Below are 16,055 nucleotides of genomic sequence, written 5' to 3' on the forward strand. Positions count from 1 at the left end.
ATTATAACTCCGCCTCTGTCAAGCTCTATTGTTGTTTGATCAACTGAATTCGAAAGATACACGTTACAGCCTGGAGCCGAAATTATCAAACTGTGGAACGTGGAACTAATGTCGGTGGTGCACGACACAATTAATAAATAAATAATAAAATTTGTAATACGCCATATATGAGGCTTACCACGTACCTATATATACTACTCTTCTCACTTATAGTTTGTTTTGAATTTCACACAAAGCTATACGAGGACTATCTGCGCTAGCTGTCCATAATTTAGTAGTGTAAAACTAGAAGAAAGAAAACTAGTCATCACCACCCACTGCCAACTCGAGTTACTCTTTTACCAACGAATAGTTGGGTTTACCGTCACATTATAACACTCCCATAGCTAAAAGAACGAGCATGTTTGGTGTGACAGGGATTCGAACCCGTGACTCCCAGATTACGAGTCGAGCGCCCTAACCACCATGCCAGGCCTCCTCACTTATAGACTCACCCTCTATTTCAATAGACTGGACATCATTTTCTTCCCTTAAAATTGACAGAATGATACCATATATTATTCAATCGTGCCAGAAAAAACAATCGCATCCTTCGTATTAATGAGTAAGTGTTAAAATTATGATTTTTTTCTTATTATGTTTTTTTTGTTTGTTTTTAAACTAGGCCCGGGTTTGTTATTTTAAAATATTGTAAAGCGTTACATGAGCTTGGAAACGTTTGAGAACCACTGACCTGGAGTAGACGATTTAGATATGCGAGTCGCAACTTCTTCCTGGTGCATATTCATACATTTCTATTAAAATTTAACACAAACGGAATAAACATAAATACATTCGTATTACTTTGTGTAACAATGAATGCCAATTTTTATATGTAATATATGTATCATTATGATAAAATCATTCAAATTATATTGATTGTACAGATTGAGCAATACCTTCAACTATTCAAAATTAATAATTCGTAATATGTATATAGATATATTCACACACACACACACTGAGAGCGAACGATTTCTTTATTTGGCACCACAAATTTGTTCTTAACGATAATTGTAAGCACATTACAATATATTTACATGTCTTATTTACATATATTTGATCACATGAATATTCACTGTAATTAAATGGAGGGTTGAAAAGTTGCTTCGTACCAGTCTGGCTACTTTTCGAACAAACAGTTACGAACGTCACTAGCAATTTCAAAAGAAAACTCAGCCTTTGTCACGATTTTCCATTAGTATGTTATCTCCCCTTTATGGTTTCACATATAATAAATTAATAACAAATGTTGCACTCCTGTAATATTAATTACGGAAAATGCCAGGGTTAAGAACAAATTCTAATCAAGTGTGACTTAAATCGTTGGTACAATCAAGAAACCGTTTTAATAGATATAATAACGATACCAAACCTAATAATAAAAAGCTTTGCTTGTATAGCTCCTACAGGTTTGACAAAAGTAGTTACGTAAAGTCCACATGATCTGTTGGTAGAAACTTGCAAGCACCATTTCAGAGTAGAATTATATCCACGTAGAAGCTAAGGAAACAACTCTTTGTCATTATAAAGTCTTCATGGTAAAAAAGGTTAATGTCTGCCACAATGGGCAACAGCATGAAGAACAAGAAAGGTTGAGTCCGTCAATATTTTACTATTGCCGACTGCTGTTTATTGACCAAAGCTTATTGAGTTTCTTGGAGAATTCTGGAATCATTGAATCTTCTTTCACCGACGGGCTTGTTGATAATTTCGATGAGGAAACTGTTGGGGAGTTCAACAACTTTGTTAGGCTGTTCATCAAATGGTTCTGGTGAGCATCATAATCTTTGCTCAAACTTTTCATTACATTGATGGTAACTGAAGCCTAAGAAAAAATAAAAAGGAAACTTAGCTCAGTTGTTGATCAATGAACGTTTTCTTTGCGGTGTGACAAAACAGTTCTCGTAGATACTTTATAAGTCAAAAGTTGCATTTATAAAGATTCACTAATAAGCTAGAAGAATACTAACATTAACACTGCAGCAGTGACTTCCTATTATTTGTTAGAGAAGTGTTGCCCAACTTTCTTTGACAATAAAATAATTATTCTGATTTGAGCTCACTGTCAATGAAGATAACTCAGAAGATATATTAAAAATTCCAAACGACTTGTTTGGTTGTCTATTTATTATTAAGCACAAAGCTACACAAAGGGTTATCTGTACTTTGTCCAAAACTGGTATAGAAACCAGTGCTTCTAGCGATATAGATTCACATAATGTGCTACTGGGAGACAATTCCAAACAATTCAGTTACTTCTTTTAAAAAATCCAAGGTTGTAAATCGTTTACAATTTCGTGGTTTATGTCAATTTTTTGTAATGACTACAAATTGTACGTTGTATCTTTGGTTTAGCATGTTCCATTTAACTTATAATCTTTATTTTGTTTATATTTATGTGGAACTCCAAACAACTACAAGTTACCAATTTTGAGAAGATACACACATACTCGTTTATGGTGTAAACAAAATTACAGTCAACAGCATAATAATATTATTGGTTCGATTTTAAATTAACCAAAACTAGAAAGGATTATTAATGTTTTTTCTGTTTACAGTTTAAAGAAATGTTCATATGAATATACGACGGTTTAAATCATATCATTTAGTACCTTTCTGTTTTAATTCTTTTAGTTGGTCGTGTAAATGACGTGTGTATAGTTTAAGCTTTAAAGTCTTATTTTATATTTATTGTATAAGAATATTTAAAAAACCAAGCAAATGGGAAAAAAATGCTACCAGTCCAACCCTGAAGTAGCTTTTATTAAACATTAGGGTTTAGTCCCATCGTCAGTGACTTACAACGAAGTTTGATACCAGTGGTGGGTACACCACAGAAGACCCATGATGCAGTTTTGCACTAAACAAAATTAGAGCCCAGTATAGAGGGTATAAGTGAAACACAGATGATAATATGTATTGGGTTGAGGAATAATTCGTGAGCGTTTTTTCAAGTTAAAAAAATATATTCACAGATGAAACGCTTTCGCAAAATATTTCATGTCATTTGGTAGATAATTTTTTGCTCTAATAGATGGTGTGTTTGATTTTCATATGTCTTTAATTTTTGCTTTCATTTTCAGCTCATTAAATGGAATGTCAAGTGGACAAAATCGAGCATTTTCGACACCATCTGCTTTTCGCATTTAATTTCTTGCAATTTCGTTTAAAACAATGCATACTATATACCTAGGTATTACATGAAATAAAGTTTCATAATAAATGTTTTGGGTGTAATGTGTTCATGCATTGAAGTATTGTATAGTCTTGCATGTAATGCTTGAATGAAATTATTTAAAAACGCTCACGAATTATTCCTCAACCTAATATTTTAATTTTTGCATCGAGATTGTTAAATATCTGTACTATTTTATTTAGCAAATACATCGTTTACTCACCTGGTCACTCCATCCTATTCCATATTTCCACTCCGTAACATAATGTTCACAATTCCTTGACAAAAAATTATATGGTACTTCCTTATTGAGGTTCTCGAAAGCCCTCTTAATAACTTGGTTTGGTAGTAAACATTTTAAACCACGATCCTTTGCTGGAACTACCTTATTGTTGATTCTGACCCCATTAAAGCCTGCTACTTGCTCTAACCTAGCTATTTTCACAACTGCATGATCGTTGGGAACGAAGTCTTCGTTGTTAGGACCACAAACATGAACAACTGATCCATCACCAACATATAGGGCCCAGTGAGCATACACGATCCGATCTATTTCGATAATATCTCCAACTTCAATGTTTTTTAAAGAACCAGCTGGTAAAAATGCTGTTAATCCGAAACGCTCTGTATTGATACAGAGTTTTTTAAAATTCTTTGTCTTTTTATGTGGCATAGTAGTAATAGTTTTCTTCTGTTGTGGAAACTGTTGTTTACGTACGAAACACTATTAGTATTAACACTTAAAACTAGATGTTCTAGACTATTCGATCACACACACATTGATACTGCAAATCTTGCCGTTCTTTCTGCGCCTGAGATGGAAAATTACTATTAAAGAATCATGTGATAAGCTACACCCAATCATAAGCTGGTAAATATACTGCATGTGGGTTTTTTTTCACATTTGTTTGAACCAGTGAGCTTTATACCAACGGACATGACGTAAATTTTTACCAATCTCTAAGAATTCTGGGTATATTTTTGCCAGCTTGTGAGAAAGAAAATTCGCGGGTATTGTTGGAGTAGTAAGTAAAACTATTTGTATTATATTAATACGTTTTAATAAACTATGTTATTTAGTGTCTTACATTATATAAATGCTTTATAGGTCTTTAATTTGCTTAAGGATGGTGTTATTAAAATAAAACTGTGTGAAGTTATTTCGGCAGATTTGTAAGTTTTCTATGCATATTATATGTTTTAGGCCTAAATTAATTTTCAGCAAGCTAAAATGCTTAAGCACAATACACACTGAAATTTTAATTGTAATAGTTAACAGTGCATTTATTTACATCTTAAATAATATTGATTATTTATGATACTCGTAATACAGAAGCGTAATTTTCAGGCATGTTGATTGGTCATTGACGAGTTATGTAGTAATTATATGAAATAAGGATACAATAAATTATCACAAATATTAGGTTCTCTTGCATATGCTATAAATTGCTTAAGTTAATTTACGAACTTGTTTTAAAAAATGAAGTAAAAGTTCTGTATATGTACACAATTTTTGTAATAAAAATATATAGTAAATGCTAATAATATAATGAATTGTAATTGCGTGTATTACTAGATAATGGTCTTTAAACTTAAAGTCTCAGATGTATTTTTTTGAGAATTCACACGTGAAATACATTAGTTTTTTTTAGTAAAAAAATGTGTTATTTAATAGATACATAATTTAAATGTTTTGTTGTTGTTTCCTTGTTTTCTGGACTGTGTTGTTGGTTGTAGTTTTTGTGAAGATTTCTTTTGACAGCAATTTTTGTAGGATATTTATTCATGTTGACAAAGTCTAGTTTTAATTGATTGCAATATTTCTTAAGGTTGCCAGGTGAAAAAGTCTTGTAACTATGTTTATTAGGTTTTCTAGTATGTTTTTGTTTTGTTTCATATGCCAAGTTCTTGGGAATGTACAATCATGTGCAACTTTTCTGTGGATTTGTGTTTTAAACTGTATATTTGTTCTTGTAATACTGAGGTTTAGAAAAATTGGTTGATCTTTTGGCATTCATTAATGAACTTAATATTTGGGTGTGCAGAGTTAATGTGTTTGAAAAAGTTGTGTATGTGTTCTGTAGATGTGAATTTGACAAATGTATTGTCTACATGTCTGTACCAGTATAGTGGTGGTGTAATGCTAAACTGATAATTTGGGATTGAACATGAATTATAAAAAATGTTGGCTAAAACCATCTGTTCAACATTATACCCACCAATATGCTGGTATGGTGCTGAGACTCCTTATCATTACTGAGGATATGTGCAGCACTCGAGTTTGTTGTTGTGCCACCTTGCAGCTTAATGAAAACACTGATTATGACCTCGAGCATCACACTAATATTCATTATGAATATTTTTCATATCGAACATATCTTCCATTTCATCTTCAGTTCACCTTCATTTTCTTCATAATACTCTAAACATAAGAATAGTGACACCTAAGCCAAAAGTTTTTGTTTCAGTTGTTATGCTATAAATCTGTTGGTTTTTGTTTCAATATTTCTTTTGTTATAGCTATCCCATCACTATGTTTATTTTCAATTTCTGAAGCTTCTGTTTCACTATGAATGTTTAGTTTGAACTTATTTGTGACTTTCTTTAGAGCTTTCCCAAAAATCTAGCTACTTCTGTTTAGGTGAAACCTACCTCGAACATTTAATTCACCCTTATCCTGAAAGTGTCTCACAGGTTCATCTGTCTAGTCTGTTGCCTTCAGCATATCCCTGATAATCTTTCATCTAATCCTTGGGTTCTTCTATGTAATACATATTTAGCCAGAGTTAGTACCATATTTTCCTTTGTAGAAGTTATTTTTTTCTTCTAAAGAATTTTATGTGCAACCATATTTATAATTTTCTCTATGGTGCTGTGATTGTCTGTATATTAATTTTAGTTATAATTTTTAAAACAGAAATAAGTATAAAATGTCATTCAATATTTATTACAGCAACAATCATCTTTAAACAGGTAACAAATACAAGTCATGTCCACTATTACAGTTACTGTGTTAACAGCACTAGAAATTTAATTGCATTACTTCAATAAGACCAAAATAAAAAGTGTAACAAAGAAAATATTAAATATTACAATGTATGTATAAAAATAATAAAAATACGTGTCATAAAGCAGTAGGATGAACTTTATTAATCACAGAAGTGCAACCTATATAGAGATGTGACTTGTGTACATACAAAAACTAAAAAAACAAAAAAACCTAAAAATCAGTCCAGTGATTAATATAATGGTGTGGCTGGTAATAAGGAAAACATGGTAATCTCAAAAACTGATATACCTATTTAAACATTCAAATTTCTGAACAGGAATGTGAAAAATTGAGGTAATTGCAGAAACCAGATATTTCACTCTAAATAATATGGGTTCTGAGATTTATGTTGATTACCAAGAGTAAACAATATATTGTGCTTATTTTTACCATTAACTCTTCATAGTGCATTAACAAGATCAAAAAAATATATTGCAAAAATAGCTATGTTTCAGAGTTGGTAACAAGATTTGTGCCATAATGGTATTACAACAGTAGGCACATTGCTCACCCTTTCAGACTAACTGCTTGAAATATATTCAAGTTTCTTTAGAGGTTTTCTTTTAAATTTCAAATTCCTGCCTGAAGAAGTTCTTTATACTTTTAAAGCAGTTCTTCTCATTTACATTTTATCTTTATGTGCACTATGAAAAGGGAACCCATGTTATGACAGTATCTTAACTGTCAATAACTTCTGGCACATCCTCCATTTTTAGCACCTGGCAAGCAGCTTCTAGTCCCAGTCTTTTTATGTTTTCTTCTACAAACATATTTATCAATGGGAGGGTTTCCATTGTATATATCTCTTGATCATAAGTTAACCTGTCTTTTGAGTCAATGTTTTTGTTACAGTGCACCCCAATAAACCTAATAATTTCTTCCATGCCTTTTGACAAAGTAACTTTAACTGCTTTTTATGTTTTGTTCCAGGATTCCTGCTTCTGGTCTGTTATTCCCTATTCCAATAGTAGAGTCTTTCCGAGTGAATATCATAAATTATCCTTAAGCAAATTATATTGAAGTTATGTTAATTTTAGTCTTAATTACCTGTTAATAGCATTATCAATCTAACTACACATTATTTATAAATTTATTACTAAAAATTACAGTTAATTATTATTATAATTAATTAATTATACTACACAGAGCTAATTGCTATTTCTAGATAATAAACTAAAGACTTGGTAACATCAAGTAATAGTGGGAATAATAATTTTAAACTTGCTTTAGTTTGAATATATCTTCCTTGTTTAATTAACCTGGTAAATTTTTAATGTATGCACAAATTTCAGCATATATATACCAGTTATATTAGCATACATTTGTTATTTCATTTGAGTTGGTTATTTTTAGTATAATTTTAGGATAATAAATTATTTTCTAGAACATATATAATGGCAGACAGTGATGATGAGTATGATAGACGCAGAGGGCGTGACAAATTTAGACGAGAACGGAGTGACTATCAGGATAGAAGAGATGAAAGAAACAGAAGAGATGAATGGTCAGACAGGTTTGTGTCAGTAACATTTTGGATTATTTGGTTTTACTTTATCTGTGATGCATGCAATTGAGCTTGTAAATATAGTAACATCTAAGATTAAGAGAAGTGGTCAATTTTAAGGATTTTTTGCAGTTGTCTAGAGGATAACCTGGGAGAATTAGTTGTCTTAACCTTTCAGCTGGAACTAAGTGCACAACCTAGCATGTTCTCTGAATAGGCAATAAAGACACCAGAACCCTATTAAATTAGCTTACTCAAATTCACTCAAATCTTATATTACTCATCAACTTAAGTATGGGATGTATTGATTAATGGGAAGGGTTACCTGATAGCATCTTAGTGTGCAGTATTGATACATAGGTTTTAAAAATTTGTTCAGTTGTCAGTTTTCCATTTAATACAGTTATGTGACATAACATGTTAAATATTATTGTCTTTTGTGTCTTAACATTATGTTGCCATTCAAGTACACCATTAGCATAGTTGAACTTTGGCTCTTCTTCGGTGTCATGTTTGGTTTGGTTCCTAAATGCATGACAAAAAAAAGTTAGATTCAGCTATATGAAGTGAAGTTATCAGATACATTGACCAACTGAAAAGCAACATTTTACTCAGCTTTATAATGACAACTATTATTGTCAGTAGTATTGATATTATTATTATTGTTATGAGATGTGCAATAAAGTTATAAATTCAACTTTTATCTTAATCCATTGGAATCAAGCACACAGAACAAGTTGAAAGAAGCAACTGGGACAGTTAATACATGTTTTAAAGTAAACCATCTACATTTTTTTCATGTTTTGTATATCATGAGTGTTTGTTACTTCTTACTGTTACAAAAGTTCTCCTTCAAAGGAGAACCTAGTTCTTTATATAAAAAATTCCTGTACGTGGTGAGGGGACCTCCCAGGGAAGGTTCTGTTTTATCTGGTTACCTTTTCTGGGATCTAAACATCCACCCACGTGTTTGCCGTGCATGGCGACCCGTGAAGGAGAGGAGAGGATCCTGGTGGTTGAGGGGTCCAACCCTAACACACCACTTTGGCCTCGAATTCCTGTAGATGGGAGGCCTTTGGATGGCCCCCCTTGGGTCAATCGGCTGGTCCACTTGGGCTATAGTCAACCAAGTACCAGTGTTGGAAATTCTCAACGGGTGTTGTTGACATTATGCCTGATACTGGTGTTTGGGTATAGTGCTCACGAAACCCTGGCGTTGCTGCATTGTCCTTGCGTGACTTTGTAGTGCTTCCCCTTGTAGGGCTCCATGGTGGGTGGGGTCAGTGGGTACCGAAATTTTTTCTTTTTCCTATGGATCCTCTAAAAAATTTAAATAAAATTGTAAAAAAACAGTCAATGGGTAAGCGACCACGTTTTGAATACTCAGAACAGCAATCTTCAACATCAGTAACACACATACCTTATTTTCTTATATTACATTCTCTTTCGGAAAAACATTTAGAGCAAATGTCCCCTTTTTTTATTCAAAAGGGACTAGAGGGATTTGCTGGCTCTCCAAAGTCAGTAAAGAAACTTCGATCTGGAGACATATTGGTTGAAACATCCACATCCCAACACAGTGAACTCCTCTTGAATTCAAAGGCAAATGGGGATATACCTATTGAGGTTACACCCCATGCTACCTTGAATTCTTCACGAGGAGTTATTGTTGAAAGAGATTTGAAGAACGTTCCCGAGTCAGAGATTCTCGCTGGTTTCTCCACTCAAGGAGTTTCTGCAGTGAGGCGCATCTCCACTCTCAAAGATGGAGTTACACTGCCAACAAATACCCTTGTTTTAACATTTACTTCACCACGTGCACCTGCCACCATCAAGGCAGGTTATCTCATTTGCAGGGTTTGGCCATACATACCAAACCCTCTTCGATGTTTCCAGTGTCAGAGATTCGGCCACTCAAAGACATCTTGTCGTGTTTCCCTGACATGTGCTCGTTGTGGAGGCAAGGACCATGATGCCTATGACTGTGACATGAACCCACATTGTGTAAACTGCAATGGTTCTCACCCCTCTTACTTTCATTCTTGCCCAAACTGGTTGGAGGAAAAAGAGGTGCAGCGTTTGAAAACGACACATAACATTAGTTATCCTGAGGCTCGGAAATTGCTGTCCACAACTCCATCTCGGACATATGCTGCTGCACATCATTCCACAACTACAGTGGGATTGCAGACAGATCTCTCTGTGCCTCCAAGAGAATCATTTTCAAAACAAATGAAAAGCATTTTGACCTCCGTGGTTAAAAAGGTTGATGAATCGACTTCCACACCCATCTCTGTTCCTCCCATACCTTCCAACAAACCTCAAGATCCACGTCCTTCAGTTTCAAATACAGGCATTTCTTCTGATACATCTTTTTCTCCCACCACAAGAGACAAAATAATTATTCGTTCGCGTCCTCAGTCACTGGATTCCCCTTCCAATAACAAAAACTTGCCCACCCGACCCAGAGCAGGATCCATGGAGGTTGATAGACCTCCTCCGACTAAAGACAGTAAAGAAAAAAGATGTGGTCGTAAACCGAAGGGTTCTCCAGCCACTTCACCTACCCGTTCTTAAAAATGGCTACCTTGATACAATGGAACTGTCGAGGTTTACGTTCTAACCTGGATGATATCAAAACGCTGATTGCTTCCTACCATCCTGTTTGTCTTTCTTTACAAGAAACATTTCTCAAAACTGCTGATACTGTCTCCATTCGGCAATTTTCTCTGTACAGAAATGACAGGTTGTGTGATGGTCGAGTACATGGAGGGGTGGCATTGTTGGTTGATCAACACGTGCCCACCCTGTCTTTGTCACTCAACACACCCTTGGAGGCTGTAGCCATCTGTGTTTCCTTGGGTCATACCATCACTGTTTGTTCTCTGTACCTGTCCCCTGGAGAGACATATGATCAATCAGATCTTGATGCTCTCGTTGAACAATTTCCATCTCCATTTCTAATCCTAGGGGATTTTAATGGACATCATCCCCTCTGGGGAAGTGCTATTATTGATGGGAGGGGCCAATCTGTAGAGCGGATGCTCTCTGATCACAATCTTTCTCTTTTCAATACTGGTTCTTCCACTTACTTTCATGCACCTAGTCAGTTCTTTACTGCTATTGATCTCTCAGTTTGCTCCCCTTCATTATTCTCCCATTTTTCATGGAGGGTTGACAGTAATCCACTAGGCAGTGATCATTTTCCGATCCTTTTGAGAGAGACTGGTCGTGGTTGATGCCATCCTACCCGTGTGCCCCGGTGGAAGCTGGATCAGGCAGACTGGTCCACTTTCACTGCTCTCGCAGAACTTTATCCTGCCATTGTAAATCAGCCATCAATAGACGACTGTGTAGCAGTGGTAACTGACTGTATTACACATGCAGCTGCTCAGTGTATTCCTAAAACCTTGACACGTTTTCCATGATATCCTCGTCCGTGGTGGAATCCTGCTTGCCACTTAGCACGGAAGGCTCAAAAGCGGGCCTGGGATACTTTTCGTAGATATCCCACACTTTCAAACCGGGTTGCTTTCCAACGGGCCCGTGCACATGCTAGGTGGGTAAGACGTCAAAGCCAGAAGGAATCTTGGATTAAGTTCACAACCAGCATATCTTCTACCACCAGTTCCAAGATCATATGGGACAGGATTCAAAGGTTAATGGGCACTACAATTCTATCCCCTCTCGATCTTACTCTCTGATGGTCAGGAGGTGACTGATGTTCGGAACATCGCTAACACTCTAGGTGAAAGCTTTTGCCAGGTATCTAGCACTTCTGCTTGTTCCTCCACCTTCCTGGCCATCAAGACTCGGGCAGAGCGATCACCTCTTTCCTTTCGAACTCACTGTTTCTTTGACTATAATTGTCCCTTTACCCTGGTGGAACTAAAAATGGCCCTTCATCGGTCTGCTAGTACGTCTGTTGGACCTGATGATATTCATTATGACATGCTGCACCATCTATCTCCTGCTTCTCTTGATGTCCTTCTGATTGTTTTCAACCGGATCTGGCAGGAGAATGTTTTTCCTGATGCCTGGTGCCAGGCTATTATTTTACCTTTCTCTAAGCCAGGGAAAGATCCCAAGATTCCTTCAAACTATCGTCCAATTGCTTTGACGAGCTGTCTCTGTAAGACATTAGAAAGGATGGTTAATGCTCGTCTTGTTTGGTTCCTTGAATCAAACAACCTCCTCTCGCCAACCCAGTGTGGGTTCCGTTGACAGCACTCCACCACAGACCACCTAATTCGTCTTGAAACATCTATCAGAGAAGCCTTTCTCAACTGCCAACATCTTGTATCAATATTCTTTGACATAGAGAAGGCTTACGACACAACATGGAGGTATGGCGTTTTGCGAGACCTCCATACATGTGGGTTACGTGGCCATCTACCCATGTTTATTGAAAAAAATTTTAATGGACAGGAGATTCCAAGTTCGTGTGGGTTCGACACTTTCCCGTTTGTTTGTACAGGAACTTGGAGTCCCTCAAGGCTGTGTATTGAGTGTTACACTCTTCAGTATAAAGATAACTGCCATCACTGAACAACTCCCTCTCACTGTTGCGAATGGGCTGTATGTCGACGACTTTCACATCTCATGTCAGTCGTCAAACATGAGATATATTGAGGGGCAACTACAAACCGCCCTCAATTGTGTACGAAAGTGGACTCTGGCGAATGGCTTTAATTTCTCTCTCTCCAAAACTGTATGCATGTACTTTTGTCGTCGACGGGGTATTCACCCTGATCCTGAACTTCATATCGGTGAAGTTTTGCTGCCAGTGGTCCCGGAGACCAAGTTCTTGGGGCTTATCTTTGATCGTAAACTGACCTTTATACACACTTAAAGCAGCTTCGGGTCAAATGCACAAGAGCACTGAACATCCTCCGTGTTCTCTCTTCTACCAGTTGGGGGGCAGATTGCTGTTCAATGTTAAAGGTATATCGTGCTCTTATTAGATCGAAACTCGATTATGGATCAATGGTCTATGGCTCTGCCAGACCCTTGGCCTTAAAGATGCTGGACCCCATTCAGCACCAAGGACTTCGACTCTGCACTGGGGCTTTCCATACCTCTCCAGTTCAAAGCATATACATTGAATCTCATGAACCTTCTCTACACCTTCGCCATTTGCAACTATCTTTACAATATACTTCGAAACTTCATTCCTTACCTAAGCATCCCACCTGGAAATGTGTTTTCCTTCCTCGGTGGGCAGTACTTTTTCAGAACAGACGATCTGTCATTGCTCCGTTTGGCCTTCGCATCCATGCGCAATTGGATGAATTGGGTCTGTCCTTGGATAACATTGCAGATTCCACAGGTTGGCCCATCCCACCATGGCTTATTACAGCCCCCAAATGTGACCTTTCTTTCAGTCACCTAAGAAAGGCAGATACTCCAGATTGGAAGTACCGTCTTTTATTCAATGAATATCATTCAAACAATCATTCAGTTCCCATTTATACAGATGGTTCCAAATCAGGTAATTTAGTGTGCTCTGCTATGGTTTGCTATGGGTCAGTAGTTGCGTGCAGAATCCCTTCTACAGCTTCTGTGTTCACTGCTGAACTGTATGCCATATCTCTTGCCCTGGATCATATTGCAGCTGAGCAGTACTCCAACTGCACTATTTATACTTATTCGCTTAGTTCTATACTTGCCTTGGAATCGCTACCGTTAGCTCACATCCTATTCTCGCTGATATTCGAAACCGACTGGCCCATTTCTCATTAGCAGCTACTTCAATCCAGTTTTTCTGGATACCAGGCCATGTTGGTATTCGTGGGAACGAGGTTGCAGACATGGCAGCTAAATATGTCTGCTTCAGCACCATCACTCCTATGCCTATTCCATACATGGACTATGGTGTTGTCTTCAAGGCTCGGCTCCGTGCCAGCTGGCAGTCCACTTGGAGTCAGCAACGTGACAACAAACTTTTTCAAATCAAACCCAAAATTGGACTTTGGCCATCTAGCTTCCGTAAAGTTCGGAAGGAGGAAGTTGTTCTCACTAGGCTATGCATTGGTCACAGTTTTTAACTCATCATTTTCTTTTATCTGGAACTGATGCACCAATCTGTAGTTTGTGTAACACTCAAATCACTATCAGCCACATTTTACTTTCTTGCCATCGTTACAATTCTCAACGACGGCAATATTTTAAACATATTTTTTCCCAGGGTCAGTCTGTAACATTGGACAGAGATTTTGGTGATGGTGACTCTGTCCACCTTGATAATGTTTTAATTTTTAATGGCCATTAATCTTTTAATCTCATTTAAGTGTTGCATATTTATTCATTACACCTTTTTAATTGTGGTTCCTTTTTTACAGTTTTAATCTCCTTCAATTTGACATTGGACAATGGTCAGAACATTAAATAACTCGACACCAGGACTGGAAAGGTCAACTTCAGGTGACTAACGCTACTGTTTAAACTATCCGTTTGAACTACTCGTTAGTTGTCCTGGAGAGTTGTTATTATACTTTTGCTGCATATCATTTCACACTTTTACTACTTAACTTTTTAGTACTGGCCATATTGACTCATAACCCGGAACCAGGACTGGAAAGACCAACTTCAGGTGACTGACGGTGGTTTGTATACTTACCTGTTAGTCTTCCTGGCGGGTTATGATCATTACCATTCTGCTACAGTAAGTTCTTTACAACTTTGTTGACTGGATGTCACCATTGGTTTTTACACCATTTTCTGTTTTAATTGCTGTTTTGTTTTTACCTTCATTTACTTTTACAAATTTTACTCCATTTACTTGACTTTATCTTTTTACTGGACATTTGCTACTCATTGTTACAATTTTGCTATGTATCTTTTAAAACTTCTATTCTTTTACATTTTGATACTGGTTGTTATGACACATAACCCGGAACCAGGACTGGAAAGACCAACTTCAGGTGACTGACGGTGGTTCTTGAACTTACCTGTTAGTCTTCATGGCGGGTTATGATCATTACCTTTTTGCTAGAGTAAATACCTTACAACTTCTTATACTCTGCCTTCTAAAACACTAAATCAATCAATCAATCAATCAACTTTATAAAAAATATGACAGCTATTGATAGCTGATTCTATATGGGAGGAGGGTTTAAAACTAGTGGAATTTATGAGTTATATTAGGGTTTTTGTCTCATGGTGGGATAGTGGTAAGTCCAAAGGTTTACAATGCTAAAATCTGGGATCTCATTTCCTAAGGTGGGCACAAGTGATAGCCTAGTGTGGCTTTAAAACAATCAAATTAAGGTTTTTTAAGATGCTTACAGTGAACTAATTGTAACCGAAAATTGCGTATGTGGTAAGAGTTTCACAGAAAAATGTATAAAACTGGTTTTTTTCTCTGTTTATTTACACTATATTCAGTTTGAAGTGTGTGAAAGCTAACTTAAGGTTCCAGTGTACCTTTTTGTTTGTGTAGGTTTTGACGGTCTGGTAGTTGTTGAAGTATAGTTAACTTGGTCTCTTTAGTATGATTTTTATCTGATTACTAATATGATCTTGGGTGATGCAAGGCCAATTTGCTGTTTTGAGGTGGTTTGGAGCAAAAGAACAACAATAATACATTTACAAGCAGAGCTCGTAACTAGCACATTTGCAGCAATTAAAGTAAATACTAAAAATTTTGAGTATACATTTGCATAGTCCACAGAAGTCCACCTAGGTACCCCTTACAAAGTATTCATACAAGATAGTTGGACATTCAAGTCCTGTTTGGGAAGATTCTAATCACCAGACTTCCATCATGGAAACCTAGGATCAAATCCTGGCTACTACCACACAGAAAAAGTCGTCAGATTTTCCTGGAAGATGACAGCAACTACATAGGATAAAAACTTGTTATTAATTTTAAAAAATATATTTTAATAACTAATCAGTATTTAGATTCAAATGATCATGTAGGCTACTGTAGATCGTGACAATATTTCATACTTGTGTCAGTTAATCTGAAGTTGTCATATTGCTCATGATCAAAATAATGATTCATGTGAAGATCTATATACTACTGTCTCTCAATAAAATACAGATGCCATAAGAAATTTCTTTAAAATTAAGTAGGTATTAAAAGTTTTCTTTTAAAAAGAACAGTAACAAGAATGTTTATTTGCACTAGACTTCACATTGCCTCTATGAAAAACTAGCATGTATAAAAGATTTTAATTGTGACTAAACCTAAGACCAGTATGATATAAAATTTTAAACTTTGACTACTAGCTCTACTGGTTTTGATGTGTTTCAACTGAAATAGAAATGTTTATCACCCT

The 16,055-nt window shown here is 36.1% G+C and overlaps 2 protein-coding genes across 13 annotated transcripts in view; one reads left to right on the forward strand and one right to left on the reverse strand.

Moving 5' to 3' along the window:
* Nucleotides 1-1,001: 1,001 nt before the first annotated feature.
* LOC143249302 (phospholipase A and acyltransferase 2-like) lies at nucleotides 1,002-4,044 on the reverse strand. The gene is made up of 2 exons (XM_076498900.1): nucleotides 3,441-4,044; nucleotides 1,002-1,867 (listed from the first exon to the last, which is right to left on the reverse strand). The coding sequence occupies exons 1-2, from the start codon at nucleotides 3,888-3,890 to the stop codon at nucleotides 1,655-1,657; spliced, it is 663 nt and encodes a 220-aa protein (XP_076355015.1). The 5' UTR covers nucleotides 3,891-4,044; the 3' UTR covers nucleotides 1,002-1,654.
* Nucleotides 4,045-4,089: 45 nt separating this feature from the next.
* The window catches only part of Ars2 (arsenic resistance protein 2), a 50,984-nt gene continuing 39,018 nt past the window's right edge, over nucleotides 4,090-16,055 (forward strand). For 8 of the 12 annotated variants that reach the window (XM_076498881.1, XM_076498878.1, XM_076498879.1 and 5 more), the window contains exons 1-2: nucleotides 4,090-4,242; nucleotides 7,651-7,785. In XM_076498881.1, coding sequence (XP_076354996.1) covers nucleotides 7,661-7,785 — 125 coding nt within the window. In that variant the 5' untranslated portion in view covers nucleotides 4,090-4,242; nucleotides 7,651-7,660. The remainder of the gene's footprint in view (nucleotides 4,243-7,650; nucleotides 7,786-16,055) is intronic. The other 4 variants (XM_076498886.1, XM_076498888.1, XM_076498890.1 and 1 more) reach the window with 2 other exon arrangements.

The sequence above is a fragment of the Tachypleus tridentatus genome, chromosome 4, assembly GCF_004210375.1.
Source record: "Tachypleus tridentatus isolate NWPU-2018 chromosome 4, ASM421037v1, whole genome shotgun sequence".
In the NCBI taxonomy this organism is placed as follows: Eukaryota; Metazoa; Arthropoda; class Merostomata; order Xiphosura; family Limulidae; genus Tachypleus; species Tachypleus tridentatus.

Bases quoted from the DNA above. Each gene is read 5' to 3' on its own strand.
- LOC143249302 (XM_076498900.1), bottom strand. From the start codon at position 3,890: ATGCCACATAAAAAGACAAAGAATTTTAAAAAACTCTGTATCAATACA. The intron at 1,868-3,440 runs GTGAGTAAACGA...ATTTTTTCTTAG, and splicing joins GAATAGGATGGAGTGACCAG to GCTTCAGTTACCATCAATGT.